This window comes from Ochotona princeps, chromosome 11, assembly GCF_030435755.1.
Source record: "Ochotona princeps isolate mOchPri1 chromosome 11, mOchPri1.hap1, whole genome shotgun sequence".
NCBI classification, from domain to species: domain Eukaryota; kingdom Metazoa; phylum Chordata; class Mammalia; order Lagomorpha; family Ochotonidae; genus Ochotona; species Ochotona princeps.
In genome coordinates, this window is record NC_080842.1 from 7,990,589 (window position 1) to 8,005,007 (window position 14,419).

The 14,419-nt window shown below is 40.5% G+C and overlaps 1 protein-coding gene across 2 annotated transcripts in view; it reads left to right on the top strand.

Moving 5' to 3' along the window:
* HOOK3 (hook microtubule tethering protein 3) overlaps positions 1–14,419 on the top strand; it is a 95,897-nt gene that overhangs the window by 50,516 nt on the left and 30,962 nt on the right. For both annotated transcript variants that reach the window (XM_058669815.1, XM_058669816.1), the window contains exons 9-11: positions 1,644–1,807; positions 7,849–7,989; positions 10,425–10,626. In XM_058669815.1, the coding sequence (XP_058525798.1) occupies positions 1,644–1,807; positions 7,849–7,989; positions 10,425–10,626 (507 nt within the window). The remainder of the gene's footprint in view (positions 1–1,643; positions 1,808–7,848; positions 7,990–10,424; positions 10,627–14,419) is intronic.

Below are 14,419 nucleotides of genomic sequence, written 5' to 3' on the forward strand. Positions count from 1 at the left end.
TGCCTGTCTGCAGCCAGCTCCAGCACAACTACCAGAGTGCTGAATCACAGGGCGTGTGATGACCAAGAACACCCAGAGAGGAATGAAAGGAGCCATTCATTCCCAAAGCGACCACAACGGCCGGTGCTGGTTCAATCCAAAACCAGGAGCCACGAGCCTCTCTCTTCCAGGTCTCCCATGCAGGTGCAGGGTCCCAAAGCTTTGAGCCATTTTCAACTGCCTTCCCAGGCCACAAACAGGGAACTGGATGGAAAGCGGGGCCACCAGGATTAGAACCAGCATCCATATGGGATCCCGGAGTTGCAAAGTGAGGACTTTATAAGCTAGGCTACTGTGCCAGGCCCAGGATCGCACATGTTAATATTTCATATTTAGGCCTCCTCTCTGTAGATCTGATTTTCCAATAAAAATAGAATAAATCTTTAAAAAAAAAAGATGTGTGATCGCTATTGGACATGCATGTGGAAGTGATACCACTTCAGGGTTGTAGGCCAGAGACAGGAATATATGGATTTTCAGTGATGCAATGGTGTTTACAGCCATAAACTGGAAGAGTGTGACCCTCTAGGGGCAGGGACTGATGGGGGACTAACCAAGGGGATGAAAAGGTGCGGAGTCCAGGAGAGTGAGACATCCATAGAGGAAGATCGAGTGTATCAAACATGTTGTTTGATGTTAGTGGCGCCCAGGTTCTTAGTGGTTCTGGTAAGCAGCCTTGTGGAATGGTAGGATGAAAGCAGACTAAGTTCAGAACGTGAGAGTTGAAGAGAGACCTTTCCAGTCTTGCAGTGCTGTGTTTAAAAGCATTGTACAGTAATACTGTTTCTGATGAGTGCAACATCTGGCTTCTTTCATTTTCATATTTATCTATGTAATTGGTATCAACAGTTGTTTTCATTGCTGAGTAAGTATTCTGTTGTAGAAATACACTGCATTTTTTCTGTTGATTCACCTGGGGATAAACATTTGAGTTGTTCCCGGTTTTGCTCTGTTCTAAGCAAAGCTGCTAAGAAGCCTTCCTTGTAAATCTCTGTGTTTGGAGGGTTTTATTTTTCTTGAGTAAATACCTAGGAATAGAGTGGCTGGATCAATCATGTGACATTTGCACATAAGTAATTTAAAATTTTTAAAACACTGCTATACTGTTTTTCAAAGTAGTCGGAAAATTTTACATTTTTGTTAGAAGCATATGAAATTTCCATTTGTTCTCATCTCTCAATAATTTGTACACCAGGTTTTTTTTAACTTTATCAATTATTATGGGAGTTCAGTGGTGTAACATGTGGTTTAATCTGCATTTCCTGATTTTTTTTTTTGAGTGCTTATTTGTTTCTGGTCAGGTGTCTGTTTAAATATAAAGTAAAGATGAACTCTTGTATGCAAATATTAGTAAGCTTCAAAAGGTCTGTGTGGAACGTGCATGTTCTAGAAATGCTGCTCATGGATTTCATTTTTTACATCAAAATAAACCCTTAAGACCTTTGGAACTTAAAAAAAAACGAACTCTTCCACAGTGTTCTGCATGTTCAAGAGTTGGAAATAATGTAATGTTTTAAGTGGAGATGATGGCACTGCTTTAATAGGCTTTCCTGAACAGAAGTTGTCACTGGGAGCAATGACCTCTGTCTTCCCCTTGGTGACAGGTTGCAGCTCTGCAGGAAGAGAAGAGTAGTTTGTTGGCAGAAAATCAGATACTAATGGAAAGACTCAATCAGTCTGACTCTATAGAAGACCCTAACAGTCCAGCAGGAAGAAGGCATCTGCAGCTCCAAACACAGTTAGAACAGCTACAGGAAGAAACATTCAGGTAAAGATCACTCATGAAATCTAACTTGTAAACATTTGGTGACTGCCATTTGAAGTTGAAAGTACAGTGTCAGTGCTTCTGGGCCCCTGCAGACAACTCCGGCTGTATAGCACACAGCTTCCCCATGTCTCCATGCAGCACGAGGTAACTTCATGACTAGGAGGAATTTTGGCATAGATATTGCCTCAATGTGACCTGAAGACAAATGTCCCATCTGCAGATAATCATAAGTGAAGGGAGGTAGCCAACACCAACCCTGTTCCGCAGACACCTGCCCCTCCTCGGTCGCCATGTTGTTTGATAGGAATCCAGAACAGAGTAGAATAATACTTGTGAAGGGGCCTGATAGTGAATTGGAGTAATTGCCACATTGGTAAAAGTCACCTGGAATCTCAAATTTTTTTGGGGGGGGGGAACGATTGCCAGAGTAGAGTGGAAGCTGCAACCTGAGACAAGGATCTCCGAGCAGAGAGATTTTTTTTCCTTAGGATTTATTTGTGAATGTATGTATTTAATCTGAAAGGCAGATTTTTCTTTTAAGTTTTATTTTAGATGATGTTTACATAATTATCAGGGTGAAGAAGATCAAGGGTTAGGAAAAGTTGTCACTTGTCATTGATATGATCATTATTTCCAAATTTTCTATTTCTTCCTGTGTCTGGGAGTATGAGGGAGATGGAATAAGCCACACCCAGTCTCACAACCTCCCTAGCACCCGGAGATGGGGAACGGCCACCCAGTATCGACCCAGGGTCCCAATCCTGAAGTGGTGCGCATGCCGAAGGTTCGAAAGGCTTTTTTATTTTTTAACAGAGAAAGAAGGTAACACAGGTCTTCTGTCTGCTGCTTCACTTCCCAGCTGTCGGAGCTGAACCAGGTAGAAGGTAGGAGCCTGGAGCTTCCTCTAGGTCTCCCACTTGGCGACAGGAGCCCAAGGTCTTAGGCTGTAAGCAGAAAACTAGATGGGATATGGAGCAGCCAGGACACACACAAACAGTGACTATATGGGATGACGGTGCTACAGGCAGAGAAGTGCATCTTCTTAAAAGGTCAGCTGCCACAGAAATATCCAGGCAAGAAATTTAGAGAAGTTGATGCCTGTTCCTGACACACAGTTCAGTGAGAAACCGCATAAGGAAGTCTTAGACTTCATTAGAGACAAGCTGATTTAAAAGGACAGGCAGGATTTCAAGGACCAAGTCCTCCACATATAACTTCTGGAGAAATAAAAGACCAAAAGAAAAGAAGTGTCCTTTGGCAATTGGATCCTGTAAGGAAATACAAAAAAGGAAGGAAATTTGATGTCTGCCTACAAGATAAAACAAAACCCCAAAAGTGAAGGACTTAGCAGTGTGATGAAGATATTTCATTATTTTGTTCCAACAAGAAAAAGTATAGTATAACCTTTTTATTACCTAGCTGTACGTTTCCACTGTTGGCTAACATTGGCCACCTCCAAGTCTCCATTCACCCAGAAGTTTGCAGTGGAGTTTCACTGGGGTAGTCGATCAATTTGTTGTGCCCTCCTTCCTCTGCAAACCAATCGGTGCTGCAGCCCAGCCCCACCATGACCACCACAGGCCCTCATATACACCATCAGGAGCTGAAGCCCAGCCAGACTGACCCCCCCAGTAATGCCTGCTGGACCAGCCTGCAGGTCTGCTTCCTGTTCCTGCCAATATGTGCCATGGACTGGTTCAGTCGACCCCACATCCCATTCAGATCTCACATACATCATTGTGCATTGAAGTCTGACTCAATCCAACTGACTCCACCTTTCAGCCCACACTCATGCCAGCAGGTGCCGCTGCCTATCTGAGATGTGGATGGCCTAAGCAACATCTCACTGTGATTTTTCTTATTTGGTTTGCTTATTTTTATATGAGACAGAAAGCTCATATCTACTGGTTCATTCCCCTTATGCGGGCAGTGGCTGGAGCTAAGCTGGGCAGGGTGTTGAAATCAGGTACTTGAAGGTAGGATGTGGGAGATCCCATAGACATTCTGAGCCCATAGGCTAAATGCCTGCCAAAGCAATATAGTTTTTTATTCTCATAACACAATTGATTTACTGCTATTATCTTCAGGTAAGTAAGGGAGGAAGGCTTGAATTTTATTGTTTTAATTTCTAACAAAATAAATACTGATAGAGGAAACTCCTATAGACAGCTTTTTGGGGTTCTCTGTAATTTTTAAAGATTTATTTATTTTTATTACAAAGTCAGATATACAGAGAAGAGGAGAGACAGAGAGGAAGATCTTCTGTCCGATGATTCACTCCCCAAGTGAGCCGCAACGGCCAGTGTGTGCTGATCCGAAGCCGAGAACCAGGAACGTCTTCCAGGTCTCCCACGCGGGTGCAGGGTCCCAAGGCTTTGGGCCGTCCTCGACTGCTTTCCCAGGCCACAAGCAGGGAGTTGAATGGGAAGTGGAGCTGCTGGGATTAGAACCAGCGCCCATATGGGATCCCGGCGTGTTCAAGGCGAGGACTTTAGCCTCTAGGCCACGCCGCCGGGCCCATCTGTAATTTTTAAAGTATGAGATTACCCCATATTCACCTGATTTGGTAAAAAGAATCATAGAGTGGTTCTCACCCCAAACTGTGGCTCATTTTTGAGTTAGTGTTTAGGGAAACTGGTATTTAGGATAGATAGCCTTGTATCATATTATGAAGGAAATAGTGCTTGGTGCTTCAGTGTATCATTCTATTTGAATAATTTAATTCAGAAGTTTTATTTGTATTTTTAAGATTTTTTTGAAAAGTCAGATATATAGAGAGGAGGGGAGAGAGAGGGGAAGATCTTTCATCCGATGGTTCATTCCCCAAGCGGCTGCAATGGCCAGAGCTGAGCCAATCTGAAGCCAGGAGCCAGGAGCTTCTTCTGGGTCTCCCATGCAGGTGCAGGGTCCCAAGGCTTTGGGCCGTCCTCGACTGCTTTCCCAGACCACAGGCAGAAAGCAGGACTGCCAGGATAGGAACTGTCACCCATATGGGATACTGGTGAATGCAAGGCCAGAACTTTACGAACTAGGCTACCGCACCAGGCCAGCTCTGGCTCATCTTTATTAAAATTGTGTTTGCTTTTACTTATTATTTTTAGAACCTGTGGCTTTTCAGATTTGAATTTCGTAGATAACATTGTGTTACAAATGGACGGTGCACCCCCTTAACGGAGCTCCGTGGCAGTAACCGCCTTAATCAGTCCTCAGGTTTAGCAGCACTGTGTGCACATGAGATGTGACTAGAAGTGTATAGAATCATCCATGTAATTTTTGTGCCAAATCCTTAGCCTCAGTTTAATCATGAATAAACCATAAGGAACAAGTCAGTGTCGTTAAAAATTATAGAAGACAGTGAGAAGAGAGAAGATGTTACAATTAAAGGTGATTGCAAACTTTCTTCGGATCCTGGATTCAGGTGGACAATGAATGCTTTGTTAAGCCATGTTTGCTACAGTTAGGGAAGTGTAACGTGAACTTCATATTAGACAGTATTAATATTAATGTCCTAGGTGTGATAATGTTTGGAGATGATGTAAAAAAATATTGTTGCAGACATTTTAAGATGTAGAATAACTTTTACAGCCTCTTTTGGAATAATTACCGGGCCTGGTGCGATCCCTAGCTGCTGAATTCCTTGCCTTGAACCTGCCAGGATCCCATATGGGTGCCGATTCTAATCCTGGCAGCTCCACTTCGCATCCAGCTCCCTGCTTGTGGCCTGGGAGAACAGTCAAGGACGGCCCAAAGCCTTGGGACCCTCTGCCTGCGTGGGAGATCTGGAGGAAGTTCCTGGCTCCTGGCTTCAGATTGACACAGTACCGGCTGTTACGGTCGCTTAGGGAGTGAATCATTGGATGGAGAATCTTCCTGTCTCTCGTCCTGTCTGTATATATCTGACTTTGCAATCAAAAACAAATCTTAAAAAAAAAAAATAAAGGAAGAAATAATTCCCCAAAAATACTAGTGCAAATTTCATGCATGTGCATGTTGTGGGAAAAGCCAAATGTAGCAAAGTATTAATCAGTGAATCTCGTGAGGAGTACACAATTTTGAATATGAAATCTTTAAATTTACACACTCAGAGAACAGTAACACTGAACTTAAGTATCAGTTTCCAGTTGTCCTAGTCTTATCTCAAAGCCAGTAGAAATAATTGAAAAGAAAAATGCTGCATCATATTTAGCAGTCCTCAATAGAAAGCCAGCAAAGTGAACCCACTGCTGTATGAAAATGGACTTCATCCCAAAAACATTAGCTTATTGAATATTATTAAATCTGTTGAACTCATTCAGTCAGTAGATTAAAGGAGAATGAAAGGTAAACAATTATCTTGGTATGTGAAATTCCCATTTAAATTAATAAGATGAACACTTTTCTATGATTTGACTTTTTTTCGAGAATCCTAAGAATTCTAAGAATCCTGGCTCTGCCACTTACTGTGTAATCTGGAATATGCCTCCAATTTCCTGCTAGGAAATAGGTCTGCTAGTACTGATCTGCCTGCTATAATTTTTTCAGAATTGAGTTAATATTTGTGCATGAAAAGCACTGAGAATGTTGCCTGGCTAGTGCTGTGTAAGTTTTAGGTGCTATTGCTACTTTTATAGAAAATGAAAGAAAAAGAAATGAAGCAAAAACGTTGGAAAGACAAAAACTAAGTGATTATTATCTACAGATAGTATTTTTTTCTTACCTAGAAGACATAAGAGAATTAAGTGAAAAGTTCTTTGATCCAGTACACACATAACAGGGAAAGAAAGCTAGCTGAAAGCCATGTTACATACTGTTTTTCTAGCAATTGCTGATCAGAATAATTGGCAAAATCTTACATTATTAAATAAATGAAATCCTGAAAATAAAAAAAAGTTAAAATACATAAAACTTTTAAGTTATACATAAAACTTTTAAGTTACACATAAAAATATTATATGGATAGAATAATTGTAGTCTTACATGTTTTTAAAGGAACATTTCAAGGATATTGTTTTCTGTTAACCAGTCCAAAGTTTGTTTAATTAGAAGTACATAAGCAAAATTCCACCAGACATTTTGAGAATAGTGAAGAAACTCTTGCCATATTCAATGAGAAAATAAGTTATAGGCCTCTCGTAATTCAAATAAGTTAGTACTGATACAGTGAAATACCACAGAAATTGATACAAGTGGATCTGACTGTATAAAAATGTGTAATATGATAATGGAAGCATTTTCTTATCAATAGGAAATAAATAGAATATTTATTAAATGAGTTCTGATAGGTATTTCAGCAAGGAAAGTTAAATTTGTTAAATGAGTTCTGATAGGTATTTCAGCAAGGAAAATTAAATTCCTACATTCATTGTACATGAAATTTGATGTGGGAAAATTTGAATTTTTAATATTAAGGTGGAGCCATTAGAATTACTAACAAATTTGCAGTTACTTAGTAACTGAATTGTAAGACTAATTGAACTAATAATAAACTACTGAGGATATACATTAAATAAAAAATAACTTTTAGTTATTGAGTAAGTAAATTGGATAAAATATTTGCGACATGAGAGGCAAAGAACCTTGTAAAATGAAGGAGGGACGTGTGTTAAATAGACAAATCTGGCGAATAGGTGGGAATAGTACTGTCCATGTTGTACGTGAAAGCAGCAAACAGAAATGAGACTGGAGAATACTCACCAAAAATGTAAACAGTAGTTATTTCTGCGGATGAATGAGTGATTTTTATTTTCTTTCCTGTATTTTGACAACTTTTCAACAGGAACATTTGTGAGTTTCATAGTAAAAAAAATGAACCTTAAATAAATGACATTGAGCAATATTTTGGGAAAGTGTTACCTGATGCATAGCTGTTTGGTGGTATGTAGGAGTCAGTTGCCACCCTGCCATTCCTGACAACAGTGCAAACTTTCTCCTGACAGGTCAGGCTTGGGAAGACCACCCAACAGAGTATGTTCCTGTTTCCTATTGTTACTTTCTGTGACTGTCCTGAGGGGAACAATGAGAGGGTAAACAGTGCCGGCTTGATCCGGGCTCTTTCGTTACAGACTAGAAGCAGCTAAAGATGATTATCGAATACGCTGTGAAGAATTAGAGAAGGAAATCTCTGAACTGCGGCAGCAGAATGAGGAGCTCACCACGCTGGCAGATGAAGCCCAGTCTCTGAAAGATGAGATCGACGTCCTTAGGTGAGCGATCTCCCCTTGCGGCGTCTTGGCCCCACCTGCCTGGAAGCCACACTCTGAGTTCTGTGACTTCCCTGGGTGTGCAGGAGCCAGACACCTGGTTCCCAGTCCAGGCCTTCCATTGAATGTCTCATCTGTGAGGCAGAAATCAATACTACCTGCCTGAGGTTTCCATGAAGAACTCTATGGGTGCTTGTCTGCAAGCACTGGGAAGGGTACCTGCAAACAAGTGTACTTGTTAAATAGAAATTAATCTTTGGCCATCACTTCATGTTTACATAGCTTTGTAGGCTCTTTGTAACTGTTGAACCTCCTATCGCTAGGTCTTCCTTCCCTGCCCCCAGTTCCTCCAGATGCTTCTTTGCCTTGGTAGATATTCGTATTCCCTTACTCCCAGCCGCCTCTCATTTTCCCATTGTTTTACTTACTGTATAGTCTACTCTCCTCCGTGGGATCCTTGGAAACCACCTGTGTCTTCCACCTTGCTCTTTCAATACTGAGAACAAATTATGGAGTAATGCAGTTTTGTCCTTCTACCTGTTAATGACCTTTGTATGGGGTTCCTACCACAGGCTCCCCACTCTGCTTCTGCCCTGTGGGGAGGTTCATTTTGCATTTTCCTCATCATTACTATGTTTCTTCAGCTTTTCTCAGCTGACCTACTGCCATACCACGCCTTCCTCAGGCAATGCACTGCTGACTCTCGGAGCCTTTGTCCCCCACACTTCAGGCACCTCTGCATAACCACTTGCCCATTTTCATTCTAGCTGCTGTAGTATAGACCTCTTAACTCTCCTGTCCAGGCTACCATTCTTATTCACGCACAAACACATGTAAGTCTGTTTAACCTTAAGGAAAAAAAATGAAAAAAAGGAAAAAGAAAAGGGAAAAAGAGTGACTTATCAGTCACTTATAAGACTGATAAGTCACTCTTTTTCCTCCATAAGGAAATATGAAGTGCTCGTTACAGTTGTTGTTCCTGTGTCTTCCTGGCCATATCATTTCGACACCACACACTCTTACTTTTGTAGTAAATGCTACTGTGCTGGCTCCCTCCTCCTCGTTGGTTTCCTACATTCTCTGTTACACCTTGTGCTACGATTTTGGACATATTTGGGAGGGACTTTTTTTTAATTCTTTTAATTTGTTTAGATGAGCAGATTTGACATTTTTCATGATACAGATACAGATTTGCAAGCATAGAGCAAGCATACCCTCCCTGCCCTGCTTCTTTCCTTATCTCCTCACTCATTATTTTTTCTCAGATGACTACAATAGCATATTCATTCACTTCACAATAACAGGTGTAACTTTCTGATATTTAAAGGGATCATGACATAGAAAATAAAAGGAGAAAAAACAGGAAAAAATACGAGTACATATAATAAAAGTAAACTACAATGAAAATGGAAGTCCTGCTGTTACTCGTGATATAGACTGTTGCTGTACACAGCAGTTAATTCCCAGCATGCTATCTTACTCATAAAGACTATGGTTGTTGTGCTTTGTGTATAGATCAAGGAGAACACAAGATATTTATCTTCTTGGGACTGCCTTATTTCATTAGGCACAATCGTTTGCAGCTGTGAATGATAATCGTTTTATTGTAAATGATAAGAATTTGCTATTTTTTACGGTTGGGTAGTATTCCGTAGGCATTTCCTTTGTCTAATCACTAGCCAGTGGGCATATGGGTTGGATCCATATCTTAGTTACTGTGTATTTTGCTGCTTTAAACATGGGGTTATAGATAACGCTCTTATGTGCAGATTTCATTTCTTTTGGATATGTTCTCAAGAATGAGATAGCTGGGTCATATTGTGGATCTGTTTTCAGATATCTGAGGAGTCTCCATATTTGATCTTTTCTATTAAATCTACTTCTATTGCAAATGCAGATGTACAGAGATAGAGAGATGCAGAGAGAAAAATCTATCCACTGGTTCATTCACCAAATGGCTGCAATGTCATCCAGAGTTGAGCCAATTGGATACCCCAAGAAAGGAGCTTCTTCTGGGTTTCCAATGTGGGTCCAGGGTCCCAAGGCTTTGGGCCATCTTGTACTGCTTTCCCAGACCACAAGCAGGGAGTTGGATGGGAAGCAGGATAGCCGGGATTAGAACCTGTGCCCACATGGGATCCTGGTGCATGCAAGGCGAGGACTTTAGCCACTAGGCTACTGCGCTGCGCTCCCTTTGCCCTTTTCTTAACTGGATTGTTTGTTCCGCTGTTGTTGGATTTTGAAATTTGCTGTAGATTCTGGATGTTAGTAATTTTAGTTATATTTTAACTTGAGAAAAAAATGACCTGTCACCACTTAGGATGTTACAATGTCAGTAGCCCATGTTGTTTTCTGACAGTATGTCTTGCTTTAGCACTGCCTAAAGCAGTTTTGTAACTATGGATGTTTTTATAACTTAATTTCCTGTCTCACTGCAGGCATTCATCTGATAAAGTTTCTAAACTCGAAGGTCAAGTGGAATCATACAAAAAGAAGTTAGAAGACCTTGGTGATTTGAGGCGGCAGGTTAAACTCTTAGAAGAGAAAAACACTATGTATATGCAGAACACTGTCAGTCTAGAAGAAGAGTTAAGAAAGGCCAATGCAGCAAGAAGCCAACTTGAGACATACAAGAGACAGGTAAACAAACACAAACAACATTTCTTGATGATACTTAAAGTAGGTATGTCGTTACAATAAGTGGCTTCTTTAAACTCCGACTTATTTTCATTATTCTTTACTTTTTCTTTATTATATAAGGAATCTTGAAAAATTTTGTGTAGCAAAACTTTTTCCATTTTCCCACTAAACATGTTGTATCTTTAATATTAAAAGAAACATTGTTGTGAATAGTAGTGAGCATGTGTTCTCTTCCATATATGTTTGAAGATTCTATGCAATTTGTCCATTAGAGTGTCTTCCGTGTACTGAGATATTCCTCTTTCTGCATCTACATGTTGCGCTCCAAGTGTTTATATCACATCCATGGATATAAACTGGTTTCTCCTGTGATTATACTTTGCAGTATCTTGATTACAAATTGTCTATTTTCATGCTTTACCTGATTCTAAAATTGTTTCTTTTTCCAATTGATTTGTAAAGCTTTTTGCTCTAGATAAGTAACCATCACTTGCATGTGTTTTTATCTCCTGCAGATCTGTGACCTTACTTTTACTTCTCTTAAGGGTGATGATTTGTGTGTTTTCGTGTTTGTGTAAGAAATCATTTCCAGGGTGGGTTTTTGGTGCAGTGTGTAAGATGTGGACAGGGAACTGCACATCCCATATTTGCATCGCTGTGCTCAGAGTCCCGCTCTGCTTCCTGTCCCAGTTTCTGCTGATGTGGTGGCTCAAGTCACGGAACCTCTGCCATGCATGCGGGTATGCTGGAGGCGTTCCTGGTCCCTGGCTTTGGCCTAGTCCAGCCCTGGCTGTTGAGGCATTTGGGGAATTAACCAGCAAATGGGAGTTGGCTTGAGTCTGTACACATGCTCCTCTGTCTCACTCCTTCTCTAATTAACTAATTATTTACTTTGAAAAGAAGTTTTTCCATTTCAATGCTGTAAGTCTGATCTCTGTTTTCATTGCAAGATTTTAAATCTGCTTTGAACACTTAGGTTTTTAGTCCTCCCTAGGATGGATTTTTGTACATAGTGTGAAAAGAAATCCATTGAATACTGGTTTTGTCTGTGTGAATAGTTGAGCTAGCACTATTTATGTAATACTTCATTCTGCCACATAGCTTGCAGTGCTACTTTCTATGAAGGGCTCCAGAATGTTCACAGAAAACTCATATTATGAAAGTCCTGCGTGGTTTTCAAATTTTCTGCTCTAAAATAAATTTGTCTTTTAGCTCCATGTTTCTGCGATCTTGAAAAGGGGTGTGTGTGTATGTGTGTATATATGTATATGAGAAATGAGCAGAGAGGGACAGACAGAACTCTTGCTGCTTCATTTTCCAAATGCCTAGAATGACCCCAGGCTGGGAGCCACAGCCAGAAAGCAGGGACCTAGCCCAGGTCTCCCACTGGGTGGCAGGAAACCAGCTACTTGAGCCATCTGCGGTTCCTCTCCAGGTCTGCATGAACACAAAACTAAGATTGGGAACAAACCCAGGTATCAAATCCAGGCACCCTCACTGGCATCTCAACTGCTAAGTGAACACGGGCCCCTCTGTGAGCTGTTAGAAGTACTCTTGTATACATAAACTTTCTGTGTTATGTGAGGGTTTGTTTTGGAACTCTGTTCTATTGTCTTGATCTACTTGCTTATTCTTAACCAGTACCACATTTTTGTGTATTTTCTGTAGATTTTTAGTAATTTTGACATTTGGAATACAGCTCCATGAGCCATTTTCTTTTGCAAAACTGTATTCTTGGTTTTTGCTTTTCTTTTAAACACAAAAATTCTTTGGGAATTGAATTTATATAGAATCTGTTTCCAGTTTGGGAAGGATTAACATCTTGGTGACAATGAATGTTGCTGTCTGTGAACCTGTCTTTCCATTTACTTCGATTTTCAGTATCTTGTAATTAATTTTATACCCTTCTAAGCATAACTACTCTTAGGGACTTAGCATGTTTTGGATGTCTTGTAAATGCAGTTAAAGAAAGATAGCATTTTGAGTTTGTTGGTCTAAGATTTATTTATTTTGCTTGAAACAATTAAAGAGAGAGGGGGAGAGACAGAAATTTTCCATCCACTGGTTGACTCCCCAGATAGCTGTAACTGCCAGGTCTTGGCTGGTCCAAAGCTGGGAGCCAGGAGCTTCTTCTGTGTCTCCCATGTGGTGCAGGGGCCCAGATATTGAGCCATCCTCCACTGCTTTCTTGGGTGAAACTGGATGGGAAGTGGAGCAACCAGGATAGGGACTGTAGCCCACTGGGATACCAGCACCACAGGCAAAGGATTAGCTTACTATACCAGCCCTGTTGTAGGATTTAGACTCCCCTTTTTCCAGCTTCTTTCTTAAGCAAATGTTGGATTCAGTCAGCTAATTTTCCTTTATACTTTGTGTTAATATGATAAATCATTATTAGATTTTTTTCTAAGCTTAAACCTGTATGATTCAGTGGAGATAATTCTGTTTTATCTGCTTTTGCGGTCAATTTTATACCATCTTGATAAAGTAAATTGGAGTTGGTCTACCGTTCTCAGAAAAAAAAATTGTATAAAACTTTAATTTTCCTTTTATGAAGTTTTAGAACAGCCCTGTACATCATGAATTGTAGGCGGTGTGTTTTGATGGATATATATTTTTTCTTCTGAATAAATTCTTCTATATAGCCCAAAACAAACTATCAACAATAGGGCTTGGCGGCGTGGCCTAGTGGCTAAGGTTCTCGCCTTGATCCCATATGACTGCTGGTTCTAATCCCGGCAGCTCCACTTCCTCTCTGTCTCTCCTCCTCTCAGTATATCTGACTTTGTAATAAAAATAAAATAAATCTTTAAAAAAAAAAACTATCAACAATATTAGAAGAAGTAAAATTAAAACAATTGATGGCATTGAGTATGAACTGAGATGTTACCTGCAATAAATATAACTCCAACAGAATCTATAAATGTTATTAGGTGATATGCAGTATATAACAAAACATTTGAAAGAATTGGTGAGATATAGTTGAAGGAACAGCTGGCTGGACATTTTTGAAAAATAATGAAGGATATCAAATTTAGAATTTAAGAAGAAATCTAGGGACCAGCATGGTGCCATACCAGACTGAGTCATGGGCAGCAGTTCATATGCCAGCTGCTCCACTTCTGATCCAACTCCCTGTTAATGCTCCTAAGAGATTAGCAGAAGATAACCCACATACTTGGTCCCCTGCACCCACACGGGAGACATGGAAGAGACTATAGGTTCCCAACTTTTTTTTTAAGTTTTATTTATTTTTATTGGAAAGGCGTATATACAGAGAGGAGGACAGACAGAGAAGAAGATCTTCCTTGCGACGGTTCACTCCCCAAGTGACTGCAGTGACTGGAGCTGAGCCAATCTGAAGCCAGGAGCTTCTTCTGGGTCTCCCACGCGGGTGCAGGGTCCCAAAGCTTTGGGCCGTCCTTAACTGCTTTCCCAGACCACAGGCAGGGAGCTGGTTGGGAAGCAGGGCCACCAGGATTAGAACCAGCACCCATATGGAATCCCAGGGTGTTCAAGGCGAGGACTTTAACCACTATACTATTGCGCTGGGCCCTAGGCTCCCAGCTTTGGACTGTCCCAGCTATGGTCATAGCAGTGGATGGAAGACCTCTCTTTCTATCTTTCCCTCCCTCTCTATAATTTTTGCTTTCAAGTAAAATAAGTAAATCATCTTTAAAAAATGATGTATCAACAATATTGTAGTGAAACTTACATAATGCATGAAAACTCTGTACTTGTTACTAGTACTTAATAGACTTTATTTTTGTAATAGTGTGTTCTTTCCAACAGT